Source organism: Dermacentor silvarum, chromosome 4 (assembly GCF_013339745.2).
Source record: "Dermacentor silvarum isolate Dsil-2018 chromosome 4, BIME_Dsil_1.4, whole genome shotgun sequence".
In the NCBI taxonomy this organism is placed as follows: domain Eukaryota; kingdom Metazoa; phylum Arthropoda; class Arachnida; order Ixodida; family Ixodidae; genus Dermacentor; species Dermacentor silvarum.
The window spans coordinates 122925567-122945938 of NC_051157.2; the positions used below are offsets into that span (position 1 = coordinate 122925567).

Consider the following 20372-nt stretch of genomic DNA (forward strand, 5'->3'; position numbering starts at 1 on the left):
CGTTGCCGCCACCCGTCGCATTGTTCTCACGTGACCCACTTCTCGGCGGAGAACGAGGTGTAGGTCTGCGGCTAGAACGGTGGCGTTTTGGTGGGAAACGGGATCAAGGTGCCCTAATGAGAAGCACCTCGTCGGTTGTGGTGGGGGAGCTGCCGACCCTGAGTCGGATCTCTGCGCGTCGCCGGAGCAACGGTGCATCTGTATACTGGAAGTCCAGCCGGACAGAGACTCTCTGCCTTGCGTCGCGCCCTCAACGAGGACTCTCTCACTCGCGTCGCCAAGGTGTCCGCGCGAGCAGGCGTCATTGGTCGGTTGACGCTAGAAAATATGCTGCATTGTCTCCTTCTAAAGCTGCCCGGGTCCTGCTGGTGTCCCTACAGCGACGGAGTCTGATAAGTCCGCGCGGACGCTGTTAATGCGCGGCATTCGGGTTGTTTCCGTTTTGTAATCAAAATGAGAATTCATTTTGCCGCTGCTCCGTGCGAAGGGTGCACAGCCACATCTGCAATTTATCGTTGCTTCATTATGTTTTGCGACCTGCGTTACCTTGACGAAGCGTTGTTCTTTACAGCGTGGGTGGTTGGCACATGTCTTGCGCGAGTGCTTGTTTACTCCAGAGGTTGCGCGTTCTCGTCTCGCATCTATAACAATTTCGTCTTTCCTCCGGTCGGCGCCAGTCGTCGTTAGGCAAATTAGAGCCCCCCGTTCCGGGCGAAGTTACACAGCTCTGTCCTTGGGATCTGTCGGGCATGAATCGTGTGGCCTCTCGTCAACTAATCTCGAGCCGCTTGCGCCAAGCTCATTCAGCCGACTGATTTAGACGGCTAATCATTGCTAATTAGTGTTATCTGTTTTATCTATCGCTGAAGACGAGTGTGTTTTCTGAGGCTTGTCAAACGGGAAGGTTTTCTTGTCTGGCAGAATTTAGACGGCGGAACATTGGGTGGCTGTGTTTATTTGAAAAAATGCGGAGGGTAAATTGACGAAGTTTTTCTTTCTTAAGTGTCCTTTGCCATTGGCTTGCAGTCTTTGCTAATGTTACGTCCAGAATTTGGAATGGCTAGCATCTGCTTCTACGAACAACTCTCGCGTAAGAGCTTTTTTGCGGATACGGGCCCAAATAGTGAGACGTAACGGTGGCAACGCCTTCTTCGCGTTGTCGAGCCAATGAGACCCTCTATTACGTTCGAAGTCGATCGGTTTTCGTCATAAATTTCAGCCCCGAGGTGTTTCCTTCGACTCTTCCAAAATCTCTTTAGCTCAATGCCAATGGTAGCACTTGCTTGCTCGCCTGGGTGCAGGTCTGCGGGATTAACGTAAGATAAGGTTCGGGGTACGAATTCCCAATGCTTTTTCTTTTTGTACGTGCGTACCATCAGCCATTGACCTGCCGACTTCGCTAATAAATAGTAGTCCAGCATTAGGTTTCACTGCTATATGCTCTGACGAAGCGTTGTAGCGTAAGTGAGTTTCTAAATGAATACAGGCACTTAGGAGCGTAAAGCTTTGTGAATTCGGCTCCGCGTTCACAGGCACAGCTTTGCAAACGCGACCGGTGTTATTGTTCCTTTTTTTCTGACCCGAACCCGCTTTGTAAATATTCTGGTATATACGAGGACACGTCTGTGGTTCGCCTGTATAAAGGAGTTGGAGGCCATTTGTGATCCTTACGAAGGCAAGGCGAGCGTAGGAGTAAGCGCTTATCTGGAGTGTAGTCAGATAGCATGGGCACCTTTCAGCGGAAGGGCATTGTCCCGCATTGGTCGTGCGAGCTTGCACACACACATAGTAAACACATGCCTGTAGCTTTAGAATGATATGAACGCGTGAGCGGAAAGAGGACGCGGCTTCAATGAAAAAAAAAAAAAAAAAGAAGAAGAAAGGCCGGTACTGTATAGGCTAGGGACGAGAAGTGTGGGGGCAAACAAGCCGCCGGTTCTGTGTTGCTGCTCTTGAAGTAGAGATAGCAGTCGACTCTCGAAAGCCCCGTTTTGATATAAGAGGGTAGTTCTCAGCTGACGCGAGGCTATTCAGAAAGTTATGCGTATGAGGTCGGCCAGGACAGTTCCGGTAAAGCTGAGCAGGCTAGGACAACCATGTTTCTACCGCAAAGTTGGTCTTACTGCGAAGCGGCCACACTTCGGCTGACAAATGAGTAGATTTATTTGTGGTCATTCAAACCAAAATGAAAAAAAAAAAACGAAAAAGGAACGAATGTTCATAACAATATCGTGTGGGATAATGAGACAGGAAAGAAACGAAACGAGATAGGTGTGGTTCACCCTACGAAGCAAAGCAGCTTGTCTGAAATTCTGTCAAAGAAAAAGAAGAGAAACAAAGACAAACAGAAAACATACATTTAAAGAATAGGAACAGATGAGATACGCGCAGCGATAAGATGTGCTCAGTGTCGTCCTCGGCTTGAGAACAAAAGGACGCAGTCCTTGTTGCCCGGAGGTCGTCCCGAGTCCGCAACAACGTTGCTGTCGCTGTTCTGGTGTTCGCGCGAAGCGGTATAACAGAATGAAAAGAAAGAGACAGCGGCCCGCCGTCGCGGTTGCGATTAGCCGTTCACTTTCACCACGTCGCGGTCTCGTCGAGGGTCGCCACGGCGTGGGTACCCACAATTGTGTCCGGCACGGTGCTTGCGTGTACACATACACACCGCCTGAAAGTAAACTTTCACACGCCGGCGTGCCTTCTTAGACGAACGCTTTTTCGCCCGAGAGGCGGCGCCTAATTGCGTGCCAGACGGCCTCCATTTGTAAGCGTCCTGCGCATCTGACAGTGACAAATATACCTGCGTGCGGGTTCTCGCGCGTTATAAACTTGCTCTCATATAATTGAAAATATCGCTTTGTTCCCGCTGTCGTGACCGAGAACGCAAGGACTAACGTGAGACAGCCAAGTAAACCGTCATTGCGTGGGGCGTGCTTCTTGGGCTGTATGGTCATGCGGGAGTCCAGTATGTGGGTCTGTATTCGCGAAACAGTGAGGGTGGTTCGTAACTGAAGGCAGTGCTGAACGTCTGCCGTTTTCTACTGCTGGAATCGCTGTTGGAATCACTGCATGAAAGTCTGCTGGAATCGCTCGTTTTCCTGCTCAGTCCACTGCTGCTGCGCGTGGTTTTGTGAGAACCATGTGCGTGACCGAATCGTGACCTGCTCACCAACGGCCGCACGTACCACCTCTGTGCGACTGTAACGTTCTCGAAAAAAAAAAAAACTATAGCCGGGCATTTTCCGCCCGACAGGCAAACGACCAAAGAGGATGCGATTTGCGAGTAGGTGCTGCTATAGCGCACACGTCACCGCGTGCTGGTTCAAATTTCAATCGCGTGGTCCTTCTCGTTCACACAGCGCAAATATACATGCTTTGGAGTCTCTCACGAAGCTCGCAGGCGTCGCCTTTTCGGCTATACCTTCAAAAAGCGTCGAGGTTCACCCGCGTGATATTATGACGAGCGGTCTGCGCTCCTTGGTCCGCCTCGCTCGGCCGCCGACGACCTCCCGACGTTTTTCGTGGCGTTTCTGCAGCTGTGAAACAAAGATAACGCTTCCAGTGCCGACTTCGTGCTCGAGTTTTACGCACGAGCCGCTGTTGCGCGGCCGGTCGCGCCTGTTGCGCGGCCATTCGTCAGTTCGTGTGCGCGCTGCGTTCAACCGCGTCCGTCTCGCCGCTTCGTTCACGCTATCCGAAGTAGAAGGATTCGTGCGCCCATCTTTTTTTTTTCTACGATAAATAACAACAACGACGACAAGACCGCGCGCCATTTTGTCGCTAAGTAAGCTTCTGTGATGTTTTGAACTTACTCGGACTGGCGTGTGTTGGCGTGCATTTTTTTTTTTTTTTTGGGTGCTAGCTGTGTATATTGCCTTGCTATTGTTCATTATATTTTTTTCTTCTGGGCCAGTGTACGTGCCTGCATGGTCGTTTCTTTAAAACAGTACGGGAGTGAGCACTTATCAGATAATGGGCAGTTTCCGTCTCCGACCTGCCCTTTATTTTTGCTTTACTTTTTTAAAGGCACAATGCGCATCATGCCATAATGCCATTCTCAATTTTGCGTTGTACCATGGGCTATATATTTTAGTTTTTATTATTTTTTATAGCTTCCTGCTTTGCTTACCGGTAAAATTCTTGGCAGCTCGCCAGATGATGCTTCTGAGTACTTTTGGTTTTTGACAAGTCAGAACAATGGAGGGGCTTTCTCATCTAAACGCTAGGAAAAAAGAGTTTGAATCAAGAGCGTTCTGAAGTTTTATATTTCGTTTGCGGGTATGCAGCTAAACGTGTTCGTAAGGGCGCCACGATCACTCTCGCAAAAATCTCACTTTGCACTCTCACGCAAGGGTGAACGACTACGAGTTTTCGTTACACGAGTAACCCGTACGCCTATTCGGAGCTGAAGAGACGAAGCCAAAGCTGTCCATTACCAGAATAGTACGCACATTGTGCCGATCGCGTACGTTCTTGCATTTCAGTCCATACTCAAGTAGGTTGTATACGGGCGTGTCGAACCGATCCGGATGGAAGAGAATAGACTCGTCCACGAAGAAGGCCGCGCGAAACCTGCCCGCACCCGTTGCGCTCCCGTAGGAGCGAGTGTGTCTAACTAAACCCGGCAGCGGTGCCCGGGCGCCACCGCGAATACAGATCTTCGAGCGATTACACCGTCTCGTCGACGGCGGCGCGCGCTGCATCTTCACCATCGAGGGCCCCTCGCCGGCTTCTTTCGGGAAGAAGCGCGCGCAAAGTGGCCGCGTTGCGTGGCGGCAGGCCGGATCGCTAAACAGCTTAAGTGCCCTAGGGATAGCGCTAAGGATAGCGAGGCATGAAGCGGCGCCGAATAGCCACCGCCTCGAAGAGTGCGCCGAAAAAGCGCCGGGCCCACCTGAGGTGGCTGACGCTAAACAGCTAGAGAAGCACCGACGGCGCGGGGAGTTAAAACCGAACAAGGCCGGCATGCAGCGCGCAGCAGAGATTAAAAAAGAGACGAGAGTCGTATTAAGCTGTATAGGGGGAGGGGGGGGGGGTCGGCCATGTTTGGGCCGTTGTTTTCGGGTGCAGCGAGCCGGACAGCAGCAGTGAGCGCGGCTACTGGCTCTCCGCGCGCTCGGCGGTAACGGGATGCGGAGCGAGGCGCGACCTCTCTCTCTCCGCAGGGTGTGTGTATGCACGCGCGCCAACGGCCACGGAGGCACGGGCTGTGTCCTCTACTGAGGGTTAACTGTGGCTTGGTCGAGCAGCCCACGTACACAGCGCCCCGCAGCCTGAGGTTTAAATGGCGATCGAAGAGTCGCGTGGCTACAGGGGAGAATGTCCTTTTGAATGCCCGACCTCTTTTGCGACCTCTTCGTATAACAAGGACCCTGGTACAACGTTAACAGGCGAATGACACGCGAGCTTGTCGCGCGGGTATACTTCACTGCTAGGAAGGGTGTGCTAATGTGAAACGCGCTTCCAGGACGTTGCGAGTGTCGGAGACTCGCTTATTGGAGAACCGGGATGTTTGTTCGACTGATCTCTCTCTCACCAGGGCGTCGTAAAAAAAAAAGAAAAAAAAAGAAAAAAGAATGCGGAGACTGAAAAAAAGAGTGAAAAAGGAAACCCTTTCCAGCAACGCCATCGCGTATTCGTAATCGTATCGCGTAGGCCGAGTTTGAAAGCGGTTTGTCACAAACATTGACGATGCTCTCCCGGTGGTAATAACTGCCTAGCCGACTTTTTCATGTCTCTTAGCAGTGGTACATGGTTACCTCGCAACTTTCAGCGACACCAAGCGCTCGTAGTGCGGAAAGCCAGTGACACCCGATACCCAGATCTGAAAATGTGCGACGGGCCGGGCGTAGTAATTACTTAACGGGAAACTAATTTTGTCGAACAACGTCGTGGTACCCAGGCATACTGAAACGTGGCACAAATTTCTCGAATTCACGAGGACGGTCTTTGTGCTGCCATCGTGCGAGGCATCACACTCTTCCGCGAAGCGAAGCGAATGCGGAATTGACATAGCTAGAACATCGCGATAAAACTGTCAGCAATCTGGGCGTCCTTTCTGGCTTGCGTCTCGTCCCCGTGGCGGTACCACGGTGGTCATCGTTGCACCTTCGCCACTTGGGTTCTCCTCGCGCCGTCTTTCGACGGGTATACGGCGGCTCGACGAGCACAATTTTCGACGTTTCGATTTCGGCTCGCGGGCAGCGAACGTGGAGGCTCGGCTGGCGGGGGCGAACCTGGGCGACCGGCATTGCCGGTCCCGCTCTGGCCCCTTGTACGAAGAAGGGGAGGAAGGACCGCTGCGGGCGGACGCAAAAGACGCACGCGATCGCGGCTGCCCCCCTTTCCCCCGGGGCGGCATCAACGAGGGCACGACTAGCGGAATCGAGCAGAGAGGAGAGAGATCCCTGGAGAAGTTCAACGTCCCCTCCTCCCCCCTGTATATGCCGCAACGAGCGAGGCACTCCGTTACCCGACGTGCGTCGTCGATTTTAGGTGTACCGAGGGGAAGGCGGAGAGAGGGAGGGAGAGAAGTTCCAATCTCGGGTCGCGCTTCATTGAAATGCGCAAAGCTGCCACGCGTGTGCGTATACGCACGCACGAAACGAAACTCGCAGCGCTCTTGAGTCGTCGTCTTCGTCGTCGGGATGCTGGAGGATTATTCGAAGAGACGCGCGTCGGGGAACTTCGTCCGCGCGCGTCGAGCTATCGTCCGCATCTCCGTGGTCTCTGTATGCTCGCATTTAGTTGTTGCATATCAATCGCGACAAAGTGGGAAATTGTCTCATTTCGCTTTTGTTGTTCACTTGTCACCGACCTTCACGCTGACGCTAAGTGACGCAGCGGGCGAAGCGGGCCGGATCTTGGACGCAATAAGTGTGCAAAGCGACAAATGGTGCTACCCTCCTGTATAATACCGTTATCCTAAATGGTGGTTCGTTGCGCCGCATGAGGAAGAAGCAGGATGCTTCAAAACACAGTGTTGTGCTCGCACACTGTGGTAACTGCGAAAACGGGCCGCTTATATGCGGCACGCGTTGAGAGTCTGTCGCGTGTTACGCGTGTTGGCAGCTAAGTCTGCATTTTCGATGTCGGCGGTTATTACGCTCTTGTTATGTTTTGTCTCGACGTATCTGTGTTTGTGTATGTTGATTAGTTCATTAGGTAATTATCGTCCTGCAGTGTGGGAGTGCTCCGTCGCTGCTTTTCGCACAGCATATGACACGCGACTGCGCATGTGTTTGAAGCAATTGAGTTAAAAAAAAACAGAAAATTACAACTTTGCCCGTACATATCCTAGGCTGTTGTGTTTATACGAGGTACTTCGTGCTTATTCCGAGGTCAGGTGGGCCGAAAGCGCCGGTCGCGTAAATGCTCGACGAGAGGCCACATGTTTGCGTGTTATTTCAAGACTGTATCCATCGTTTCCGCATGTTTTATGACTACACCGTGTTTTGGCGTTTAACGCTCCCCAGCTTCTTACTTCGCCTGCGTTGGGCAATCTGTGCGCAAAATACTTTGTGTCTTGGCAAGAGCTCTCGTCATTGTCGCTTTGATGTCTTTATTTCGGGCCGCGCTATTAAATGTCGTCAACTTTATCACAATTGTAAGTAAAGGGCAGCGGCTCGTTATTAAAGCGCCACTTTCTTTCCGGAGCCTGTAATTTGAGCTTGCGCCGCTTCTGGCCTGGGTCGCGCACGCGTGAGCTGAGCTCTAATCGGACACCCGGGTCTAACCGGGGGCTTAAGACGACGCCTCTTGCGTGTGACGTCCAAGGCCATCCGCTCGAAAATGCGCCGCGGAGACGCGAGAGGGCGCGCCAGTTGTGGAGTGAAGCGTCTTTTGTTTGCCTTGTTTCAAGGATGAAATATGAGAGAGTTTCGACAGCGACCGAGTGACTGCATCGTTAAGAAAAAGAGTCGTCATACGTCTTTAAATGCAAGGCTTGTTAAAGCAGCGCGATTGTATTAACGCCTCTCGGCGGTTGCAATTTTGTTGTTCGCGTCAATCTCCGCTAGCCACGTGCAAGTGGCTGCTTGCATGTGTCGCCAGTTGGCTGGTGCTATTGTGTGCGCGCCCTTTGGAAGAGCTACCAATGTGGACGTTGCAGGATACTCCTCAGTTAGAAGAATAAGACGTCCCCGGCACTTATTTTATAACTTTAGAAAAAAGCCATCCCACATGCTACAGTCAGAGTTCAGCTACCTGTTCAGCTGTTCAGCTACTTCAGACTGTTCAGACTGTTCAGCTACCTAGTGAAACTGAGGAAACGAGTGAACCAAGCAGCCGAATGATCTCTCAAAGAAAGGACTACGACTACGACGGCTAAACATTGCGCTGCATGCCTGCACCCGGATACGATAAACACTGCGCACTTTGTATCATAAGTTGTGCTAGCCCTCACCTACCCTCTCACTTTTCCGTCATTCTGGTATGCACATCGCAGTTTCGCAACGCGTCTCGTCAAGCGTCTTGTCGCTGCCGAGCGGGAGTATATAGCTCCACGGTGACGTCAAACTCTCCGCAGCAAAGAAATGTCGGCGCGCGGCGGAGACAGGAAAAATAAACGAATGCGACACAGGGGATTAACTAGAGAGGACAGTGCGACCGACACTCGCCCGCTTTCCTAATTGAGGCGGGGCCACCAGAAACGTTCCGGCGTCTCTTTCTTGACGAGTGTACGTATAGTGCGCCGTGCCCGTGACGCTGTGTTCGAGGCGTGTCGCGCGCGCGCGTCCCTTCCGAGGACAAAGAAGCGCCGGCACCCGCGCTGATGAGCATGATCTGACCTCGAGTGCTGCTGCCGTGGCGGATGTGCGAGGCAGCGGTCGGTAGTGCTATACGGGAGGGCGGGTCACCTTGGCTTGATGACGTCCCGCGGAGGATGGCATGACTCGCTAGAAGAAGAAGAAAAAAAAAAAAAAGCTAGCCGCTGTCGACGACGGGCTGCATCTCGGCTCACGCGTTATATGTCTCCGTGTGCAAAAGTAAACAGAACCCCACCTAGCACTTTGGTGCAAATTTATGCCCGAAATAACGAACCATTCGTTATTTGGGGTGTAATTTGCTTATGCGGACACTCTACATGCAGCAGTGATCGACAGTGGTTGAACGAGAAATGTCGCTGTAGCCAACGTTTCGACGAGGGGCCGACTTGTACTCGTTAGGACAGCAACTGCTTTGCTTAGCAACGTTTACGTATGCGCGTAGCTCCCTCTCTCCCTCGCTCATTGGGGGAGAAGGAGCAGGAGGATGAGCCGGTGCATAAAGTAGGGAAGGGAGATCAAAGTGTTCGAAAGGAAAAGGAAAACGAGGTTTGATCTTGAGTTGTGATGGAGAGGGAAGAGGTGGAGGTATACAGCTAAAGGTTCTGCCAGAAACGTAGAAGGACGCATATACACGCATAAGCAGGCATTGTCAATCCGGTGGTCCAAGCGTCATTGCGTCAGGGGTGATGCGGGCTAGCGTGGATGGCTGTCTCTATAGCTTTGCGTGTTTACACGCACAGGAGGATCGTTCGTCGGTTTGTCGTGCCGCAAGTTATGTCATTAGGCTTAAGGAAACGTTTCGTAAGCTCAACAATACGAGGGAGCGTCGGCGTTCGTTTGGCCAGCCCAACTATACTGATTCGACTCGTTTATTTTCTGGAAACAAAACTGAACAGCGAAGCCCGAAAGCCGAAACTTTTTTTTTTTCTTCTAGAAACAGTTTGTCGGTGCCCTATACGTAGGATGGCGCCATTCGAGTGACATTCGAACACACTTCTTTTCGTTATAACAAGTTTTTCCTACACGAGCTAACCGCTGCAGCCGCTGAAGACGCGCGAATGAAATGGGACAGAGGCGTCAAGGCCGTTGTGGACGCAGTAGCATTGCACCGTCGTATAGGGTTAGTTTAGAGCGACATCCGTAGCACGGACAGCAAGATCTCGCTTTACGTTCAGCAGTGGCGTGACTAAAATATAAAATAAAATAAAATAAATAATAACCACGAGAAATAAAAAGCCCCACACGCCTCGTCGGAAAATGCGGAACCGGGAATCTCGGAGCCGTGTAACCTCCCCGTGTAAACCCTCTCCTGCTGGTATTTCTTTCTTTCTAGCAAAGGGGGGGGGGGGGGGGGGGCGGAAGGGAAGGTCGCGTCGGGTCGCAATGGGCCAGCGCGGCGCACGACGACCACTCCTCCCCCAGGTTAGACCGGCTTTTTTCTCCGCGTAAGAGGCAACCATCAGCATCCGCTCGAGCACATGCGACGACGGTCTCGCGTTACACGAGTAGGGGGGCTTTCGGCTGCACCGTGTGCAAGTGCTTTGCATTGCACGGGAGAAGGGACCCTCGCGACCGTTAAGAAATGTATGCGCATATGGAATGTTGTGGCGTTTAAAAGTTTGAAACATTTTAAATAAAATTCGCTCGTTTATGCTGGTGTCGCGGGATTTATGGAAGTTGTATTCGAGCCTTCTGCGGATTTGCGGATGCGTCTCGGGTCGACTGCGCTCCAAGTTGACGTGCTGCGGGTCGGTTCCGTTTGAACCGTTTCGAGTCGACCTGTTTGTTTGGGTGCTTACACTAACTTAAAAGAACGGTGACACACACACACGCACACCTTGATTAGGACAGAAAAGCGAGCGCACCGATTGAGAGTTTGTTATTGTGCGAGCGTCTGCGTGGTCCAGGCTGTTTCCTTTTTTCGTGGCACATCGCTGGGGCCTAAGCTGATGCCGCAAAGCGTAGGCCTGGTACGAAAAGGCGACCAATGCGCCTGCAGGCCCGAAAAACTGAAAAAAACTAATGAAAATATTTATTGCGGAAACGCGCAGAAAGTTAAAAACATACAGAAAATTTTACAGAAGAGGTTCGCAAAATCAGAGATTGCGCCGGGACCCTCAATCTTCGGAACTCAAGACACAAGCGCCGTTATAAGCAACAGTATGTAAGGCTTCAGGCGAGGTAGCAAAACAGGGAGAGAGGGAGGGTGCCCAAAGTCGCTCTGGTTCCTCGAAAAAAAAAAAAGAAAAAAGAAAGAAGCATCGCACGGGATCCTCCGTTCTGAACAACACGTCCCTTCGCGTCCGCGTGCTCGAGATCTCTGCCGCCGCAGAGCAGCATGCAGTGTGTCGTGGTCGGCCTACCAACAGCAACGACGACGTGTCGTTCAGTCGTCGCCGAGAAGGGTGACCCAGTGGCTGCACAGGCGGGGAAGGTCGCTCGATAAGGCGTCGTCGTCGTCGTCTGCCGCAGGGGGGTTTATCCACATCCGCGTTCGCGCTCCTTCTTCGTCCCAGCCCGGGGCGCTTTAATTGGGAAGCCGCCGATGGCCCGCGCCGCGCGGATCTGGGTTATTCGGTTAGGCGCGCTCTCGCCTCCGCCGCGCCATTATCGCCGCCTCCTCCCTCGTTCTCTATCTGCGGCCGCCTAAATAGCTCGCCCGCTGGCTCTGCGCGCAGGTTGCCGCCTCCTGAGCCACCCGGCTTCGATTTTGGTTCCTCCGAAAGAAGCTCCCGAGATATATAGAAGATCCTCGCTCCGGGATTCGCGCGCCGCCTCGGGCGGCTCGCCGGCCCCGCGCACTTTTTTTTTTGGTTGAGGAGGGGCGCGCGTTTCGCCCGAGATATTATTGACGCGCCAATGAATCGCGCGATATATAGTGGGGCCCCGCTTGTGCGGAAGAGCGCTCGTTCCAGGCAGCCGCTCGGGCTGCGCGCATCCACGAAAAAAAAAAAAAGAAAAACGTACTTTCTGAGCCGGTAAATCGGTTATACTTTTTCGGACAAATAATATATGCTTCCGCAGACGTCGTCGCTGGAGTTGGAGGGGGACAGTTTCATTCGAAACTGTAAGCTTGGTAGTGTTAATGGGTGATCGTAATGGCGAGACCGTGGCCTCGGCCTTCTGGCCACCTTGCAGTTCCTCAACTTGCGCCGCTTCCGTGGCAAGACGCGTTTTCTCCAAGAACGCTACACCGCTTTCTGTTTCGACGATTTCACGTCCACTGCTCGACACCAAAGTATAGTGGCTTTGATGATGGGCTGACAAGAGAAGCGCATGGTATACGATGGACTGTTCAGCGATGCATTCGTGTCGTTTTCGTCCGGCATGCTGACTTTAGCTTGGTTCCAACTGCGCAGTAGTTACAACCGCGACGCCTTTTTGATACTGAGGCTGCCGGCCAACTCGCCTGTATGGTGGCGAGGTATAGGGTTTCCCGTCGTATGCGCATGCGTATGCGCCGCACTTCAGCGCTACGCGTGCAGTGTATATATATATATATATATATATATATATATATATATATATATATATATATATTCGGGCAATACGCGCTTCGCGAGAGCCCATCCCCGACCGACGTCGTCGTTGGCCACTCGGCGAACGAGTCTGGCGGCGATGGGACGGCGTGGCGAACGGCCGATTAGAATGATATCTTCGGAACGGGACGGCGCGGCCGCCTCTGCGGGAGGGGAGCCCCTAATGCTCGCGTCACGTTGCGTCTCTCTCTCTGCACGACATTTTGCTCCCTCTCCTACCACCGCGCTCTGCAGCAAACTGCCGATGATGCCGTCCGTCGTACCCCATTCCCTGTCGCTGCTGGTGCATTCGGGGCTAGGCACCTAATGGCGACCGCACACCCGCCGCTCTCTCGACGTGTATAGTGCCCGTTGTCTAAATGCAGGGTGGTGGTGGGGGGGGGGGGGGGGGGGTGCACAGTGCGACGTGCGTTCATGCCACGCGGAACTGACATGCGCGACGGCGGGTATATCGCCGAGCGTGCTTCCACCGCATCGTGGAAAAGTAAGGCAAAATAAAGACAGAGCAGGCGCGCGCGGGCACCGAGCTTCTTCTTGATAGAAACGTTGAACGGCCGTCTATACGTAGTCGCTGCGGACCCGTTTTTGGTATCGACGCTTCGACTGCGGAGAGGCGTTGCGGAGACCGGGACGGCTTCGCGACGGTTGTTCCTCGACGGACCGGAATGGCAGAACCAGCGAGCACGTTTTCGATGGCCTTTATCCGTTGGCTCTATTCGCTTATACCCCCTGAAATCAGCATAAGAGTGTGCTCGTATATATAGGCGAGCGAGGGTCGCTATACTGTCTCTTTCTTTTGTGTCACCCGCCGCGCGGTGCCTTAGTGTCTATGCGCGTTCAGCTGCGGAGCACGAGGTCGTGGGGTAGATTCTCGGTCGCGGCGGCCGCATTCTTACGAAAGCGGAATGCGTATACGGTGGGGTATACCACCACTTTGGGGGCGCACTTAAGACTCTCAGGTCCAGTAGCGCTCTAATAGCGCTCCAATAGCGCTCCAATGCGCTCCGATACAGCGTCCCTCACAGCCTCACAGCCTCAACTTTGCCACGTCAAAGCCCATTGATCGACCAAGCATTTCCGGCAGTGGAGCTCGCCGTTAGTCTATATACTGGTTCGCGTGTACACAGTAGGTGGGCCGCGAAATTTATACGCTCAAACCCGTCTATACAGCGGGAATCTGGAACACACGTAGGAAACTGTGCGGCATACGTGAGAGACGAGACCCCCGGCGGCTCGCGTGCGTAAGGGGTATAAGGGCTGTTTGTATACATATATTTCTAATCTATATTTTGTGTCACCTTCTGGCCTGGGACATGTTTATGGGCGTTTATCGGCCACGCTCCGACCGAGCGAAGTGTAAATATAGGGTAAGCGACCTGCGAGCGTCAAAGAAGGTACAAGCGCGTTCGGCGAGCCTCGCCTCCGAGTCGTGGCAGGGAGTAAACGGCGCACACGAAGCGACGCAAAGCTGGAACGTTGCCCACTCGATCGCCGCCAAAGAGACACAGTTCCTCCGCAAGTAACCTGCTAAAGTTCTGGCACGTTTCTTCTTGGTTCTCGAAAACATTCGCCCCGCCTCCTGCAGGCTGATCGCGATATACCAGTATACTTCAGGTCAGATCGAATAAATTTATATTGATCATACTCACTAACAAAGACAACGATGTGAAGGCAGGACCCCAGGGGAGTTCCCTTTAATTAAACGCATGAGTAGGTGCGATGTCTGTACCACAACATTTTAATGCTGAATCATTGTCGGCTAACCCGAGGATATAGTTATCCAGTGCGTTAGGCTGTATATGCCAGCCTTCCGGAGCATCTTGTTCCCAACGAAGAGAATTCCACAGGTGCAGGCGCAGCAGTATCCGCGCCGTATACAGGCGTAGTTCGGACGCGTTCCAGGGTCTCGCGTCACAGCGTATAAGATGGGCGCGCTTTATACGCCGAGTCGGGAGCGGCGTCGTCGTTAACGCCAACGGCGACAAGGGCCCATCCCCGCACGTGTGGCCGCTCCTAGCGTCGTCGGCGGGGCGAACATCCTGAAACGACGAGGACGCGCGCTGCATGCAGCCACGAAGAGCCACGTGTCGCCCGTCAGTTTACGGACAGCGAGGCCTGGAGAGAGAGACAACAAACGACACGGGATCCGGGGGGGGGGGGGTCTCACTGAAGCGGGCGAGCAATTATTGTTCTTCCCTCCGAGCTGCCCCTCCTCTTCCGCATCAACTTCTACTTCTTTCGTTCTTTTCTCGCTCGTACTCGTTGGTGCGTCAGTCGACCGGCGCATCATTCGTGACGTTACACCTGACGTACCGACGCTGACGTTTTTGGTGCGCTATATGCGAAAGAAAAGGCAAGATAAGCCTTCGTTTTCTTTTCACCCGTAAGCAGCACTCTGCCGCCGAATGAATAGAATAGCTTTTAACTAATACTGCGCCAGTCTAGCCTGACTCCGTGTTGTCCCTTTTCTGTCCCTTTAGGTTGGTACCCGGATCCCTTCTGCTCGATTCCATTTCTTTGTTATTACGCACCGTTCGTGGCCCCCTGATGTCGGTGTTAATCTACGCTGAGCGCCCCTCGGCGCTCGGACCACTGATCAAAAGCGAAAAGGAATAGTGATGGAATATAATCGTTACATTATCATGCCTGAGAGCCTCCTGCGATATATGCGGACTTTACTTTGGAACGGAGTCGACTGAGGTATTCAAATGCGCAGTGCGGTGGGATACGCTGTATGCCGAGACGCTGCTGTGCTTCGCCTGCGTCCGCTATACGGGATCGGTTTCGTCTATATTACGCGTACGTGCGGCTACACCGCTCCGTAGTACTAGTAGTAGCGGCAAAGCACGGTACTACACGACGGGCTACAGAGGAGCGCGGCTCTGCTGACACGTGTTCCGCTATGACGCGCCGCTGCTGGAGCGCGGCTGTCCTTTCTTGGCGCAGAGCGGCGTGGAGGACCCGTCGGTCCGTGTCATTCTAAGACGGCAGCGTGACGCGCTTGTGACAGGCGCCGTTTTGTTGGGGGGATCTAGCGTCTAAGCGTTTTCGCGGCACTTGTTCTTTTTTTTTCTGTTACGCTCCATAGCGCTTAGCTCGGTGGCGTCGGTAAACACTCCTGTCGCGGCCGGGACCACTGTACAAGAGCTGACGGGGGCCTCTTGACGGAGCGTGGTAGCAGCGCGCTCTAGTGGAACCAGGCGGCAGCTTGCCCGTGAAAGCTATGCGCGATGTCCCAGAATCGCTGTGCGCGCGTTTTGCTCAGCTTCTTGACGCATCGTTCATACTTACGGGTATTTTAGAATAATAGAGAATGCATAGCAACCTCAGATCAGGACATCTACGTTCAGCATACTTTACCACGAGTATTGTTTTGTGCTAATGAAGCACCAACAATGATAGATGTATCCAACATTTTAGCATTCTTGTAAGCACATGTAGCGTAGATATTCAATGAGGAAAGAGATTACCTTGCGCACAGTTCGAGCCAAGCACTATCATAAACGATGCGACGATGGAAGGCTATTTAGCTTGCTAACTACAGGGCAGTTAGTGAAGTCACTGGTCCTCGATACGCAAAAGAATTTCAGCAGCGTAAGTGACCAACCTAGGTGCATGAGGCAGGTTGTTTGAAAATTACTCATAACGGTGCAAACTGACGAGTGGTACTTTGTGCCGGAGAACTACTACTTCAATGCACTTACATTTCCGCTTTATTGTTTCTGTGTCGTTGCAGAGTCCAGTCCCGGACGCAGAACCTCGCCTACAGAATGATGCTCAACCAGACAGACCTCATGGGTCCCCATGAGGTAGGCCAACTTCTGCTCTAAATACTCATAACTCTGATTCTGCAACATATTAGCGGTTTATGCACATCTTGGCTGTGGCGTTGTCTCAATTTAGGTGCAAGCTTTACTGAGGCCGGCCGTCTCTTAAGTATAGTGTAGTCGTAACACGCTTTTCCTTCGTGCTATCACAGTCTGTAACCTATAAGTGATGGGCACGCAAGAATACATGTACGCCTGTCTGGTTAGTTTCACAGCATTCTTGCCAGACTGTCGAGTCTCGAGGGACCATCAGACGACTCAAAAAAAGATTCTTCGGTGTTCCACGCCTGTGTGTGAAAGCATTTGCGAAGCCGCAATGTCTTTATTCGTGCCACACGTATATAACGCAAAATTTGCGGGCTTGATTAGCGGGCGTCTAAAAGAGGCGCTATTTTGCTTTTCTCTCGCACATGCGCAGTCCCCGTTCAGCACAGACGAACACTTCATGTACGACCCGTCCGAGGAGGACAAGAACGCGTACTGCAACCTGCAGCCCATCGGCCTGGACGGTTCAGACCACGTGACGCCCTCCTTACAACACATGGACCTCATGCCTCCCTCCAGGCCCATACCTTACGAAGGTACGTGCGCGTGACTACGAAGCAAAGCTCACTGGAAATGTAGACTGCGACGGAAGTAGCGTCAAGACAGTCCTCTTGCACCTATTGGTTTAGCGTCTTGGCTCGAAAGCTCTCTTGGGGATAAAAAGAAGAAAAAAAATATGTAAGAGTGCTTAGGGCTGTTACAGCGTTTTCTTAGGTGTCGGTTCGGTTGTTAGTGCCGGAGTGCTAATAACTAGCTTCTACGCTAGCACCGGTATATTAACATACCGCTAAAAGTGACTAATATACCAGTCACCTTGTTCGTTCCCGCACGTTTTCGAAATTTGTCAAGAACAGTTGCCATAACCTCGCTAATAGCAGCCTCCCAGTTAGTACCGTCTTTTATTGTGGTCGACGACCTACAATAACACGTTGAGCGGCTTCTATAGATTAGAAACACAAACGGGTTCTTCAGAGTTCGCACTTTACTGTGACGTAGCCAGGGCGCCAATCCCGCGGAAATTGAAGGTGCGAAAGTAGCGCTAATCACTCGCATCTCTTAAACGGTTATGAAAAAATTATGCTTTCTTGTAAATCCCGCAAGCGTGGTGGGGAAACCATCGCAGATACGGCCGTGATAGCACGCCTTGCCGGTATGATCATGCATGCACCCCTATCCTGTAACCGCAACCGCTATCAACGTAAGTGGATGCCTGTAGTTATGATGAGAGCCTATACTGTCCGGGATTTCGCGCAGTCCGCGTCTCGCACGACGCGTCAGTGTGTGACGTGGCGGTGCGAACCCGCGCAGGCGACACGTTCCCCACGGACGTGCTGGACCTGGGCGAGAGCCGGTGGCAGAGCTTGCCCATCCAGCACTGGCAGTCCCACGACGTGCTCGAGTGGCTGGTGGCATGGACGAGCCACAACCAGGTGGAGATCGTGGACGACGAGATCAACATGACCGCGTTCGCCTCCTTCACCGGCGAGCACCTGTGCCGCATGAGCCTGGACGAGTTCCGCGCCCACGCGCCCTCATACGGACACCGCCTGTACGAGGAGGTGCAGCGACACCTGGGGAACAGCACGGCAGCCGCGGCCGCATCGCGCAGTGAGTTTCTCACCGGTGGACGTTGCCGTTTTTCACCTTCCATTCACGCAAAAAGTGCGAAATGAGGGTGTCATCTGCACATGAAGAAGCAGTGCAACCGCCACCAAACATTCGATGTCTAACCCACTACTAGCGTCAGCGCTTGGCGGAGAAATAACGTACACGTATGCGCTACTAGGGTAAAGACTAATGTTCAGCTGCTGCGGAAGTATCTCGATTTTAATTCATTTCTGGGTCAGGAAGAGCAGGATCGAGGTTTACTTGAGTGTGTATGTGGCATTCCGCAGTCAGCACTGGCCCGAGGCGGTTACGTCCTTCGATGAACGGATCCGACCGTGTTCTAGTGCGAAAGAAACGCTCAAATCACTACACCGAGCTTCGCATGAGAGGGCTTCCATAATCAGCCACTTTTAACCCGATCCCCCTTCGATCCCCCTTCCCCGAGGAAGCGTCGAGCTATTCTTTAAAGCGTGTCCTTCAGGTTTGAGCTCCTTTCTACACTTCGTTGGTGTTTCGCTGTATTTTAATCGAATTAAGGCAAGGTATACAGAGCCAGTCGCTTAAACTGCCAGAGCTGCCGCATCGATTGTCGGAACGCGTCAGCTACGCTGGCAGCTGCGTTGCTCTGACAGAGAATGTAGCGCTCGTAGCTATTCTGGATTTCTGGTTTACTACGTGTCTTGCAGTACAGCGAACAAGTCACAAATGAAAATTCCACAGTCGGAGTCTGGTCTTACGTAATCGAAGAACGGTAACTTATTGCGTTGCCTAGCTTTCGTCAGTATGCGGCTTTGTCTGGAGAGAGTCGGCTTTGCTGCACGGACGGTCACTATGTGGCGAAGCCGACTACAAGCGCGGTCGGTGGTCGACGTAGTCAACTGAGGGTGGTTTTGGTTGCTTTTCATACCGGTGTACTTGAACGCTGCCTTAGCATATTAACTTTCTCAGTGCCCGGTGCGTTACGTGTGTCACGTGTACCTTCGATTTGACGTCAATAGCGTTTTCACAGAGAGGACTTTCATGTTCCTGTTATTTGTACACTATGGAGTTCTGTACTACTTCGCGCGTTCTTTCGCCGTACTAAAGTGTTGCCCCTCACCTTAGTGATTTGCGTGCGATGTCCTCAGAGAAGCTAGCGGGCGTCACGGAAATGCATTCGTGCTTTGTCATAACATAATATCCGTGGCGCTTGTTAGACTTATGTAGAACTTCGCGTTTTTGCCCAGCGCAGGGTAGCCAACTGGACTCTTCACTGGTTCACATTCCTGCCTTCTTTACGAAAACGATTATTACGATACTTTACGAAAACGATATTATATATATATATATATATATATGTCGTTTTCGTATAACTCACTTATATTGGCTCGTTCGCAACGTCTACAAAAGATTAAAGTGGAGCAGAATTCACAAGCGCCTTCATTAGGAAAAAAAAAACGCTATTTTTTATTCGGTTACCTTCGCTACTAAAATTCTTGCCATTTGCCATTGAGATTGGCCGGCGTGCGTGGCTGCTATCCTCTCCATCTCACGAATTGCTTTGCCAAAGTAGGCACACATTGCGCTGTCAGCTTTGCAAAACTAATCTTAATCCACAATACCCGAATACGAGCAACGCACCGACAAGTGTGAAAGCTGCGGCAGAAAAAATAATCACTCATGCTGGGTACTTTTACTAGCGGCATATTTTGCAAGCAAATTGCACGTCGAATATGTTGAGCAAAATCTGCGCAACGCTCTTCCACGTGGCTTAATCACCGATTGCCTGACCAAAACCTCCTCATCTTCTTGTTACCTGGAACGATGCAAGCGAGTGGGCACGAGAGCGAGCAACTGATCAGCTTTCGTCCCTTATATACAGCGTCGAGACGTTACTCGTGTATAGTAGTTATTGCTCCCCGTTACGCCAACGGCTATATCTTCGATGCTCGTGCGTCTGAATCGCACAGAAAAGCGCTTAGTCTTCCGAACAACGATGCAGCTGGCCGATTCTTGTAGCGATTGGCATTTTGACCGAGGAGAGTTATGCAAGTCTGTTCGCCAGGTTCTGCGGAATTGTGCGCAAGTGTGCGTCCCAGCTTATGTCCGCTGAACGATAGCGACCGATTTCTGCTCGCTCGCGCGGAACATTTTGGGACGTAGGCCTCCCCCTCCCCCCCTCTATCTATCTTTCCCGATTTTATTTCTTCTACGGCTTTCTCGGGTATAGCCAACCACGTCGTGACGACATCCCGAGAGCGGTTGCTGCATTCAGCTTTCATTTCGCCGCTTCTGACCCACCCGGGCCGAGGCGTGCATTGAGGCGGAACGCGCTTGCGTTTGTCGTTCGCGCATTGACTTTGCGGCTCGATTTGTCTCGCTGTGGGGGCCCTGACGGCCGGCTCTGGCTTCGCAATTAGTCGCGCGCCGCTGAACCATCAATTTGAGGCAGTATACGCAGCATTCATCGCACTTTGCGCCAACTGCTTATTCTCGTTTAATGTATGCTTACATCGTACTCTGTACCTTAGAGCTCGCAAGCGAGTCGACGGTCGCTATCGATGGGTTACTGGTGCACTATATGAGAAAGAATTGCGCGTAGTGAC

At 52.3% G+C, this 20372-nt stretch overlaps 1 protein-coding gene across 7 annotated transcripts in view; it reads left to right on the forward strand.

Annotated features, from left to right (window-relative positions):
* LOC119450610 (ETS homologous factor) overlaps window positions 1-20372 on the forward strand; it is a 450939-nt gene that overhangs the window by 416880 nt on the left and 13687 nt on the right. For all 7 annotated transcript variants that reach the window (XM_037714114.2, XM_049666023.1, XM_049666022.1 and 4 more), the window contains exons 2-4: window positions 16044-16116; window positions 16553-16715; window positions 17488-17787. In XM_037714114.2, coding sequence (XP_037570042.2) covers window positions 16044-16116; window positions 16553-16715; window positions 17488-17787 — 536 coding nt within the window. The remainder of the gene's footprint in view (window positions 1-16043; window positions 16117-16552; window positions 16716-17487; window positions 17788-20372) is intronic.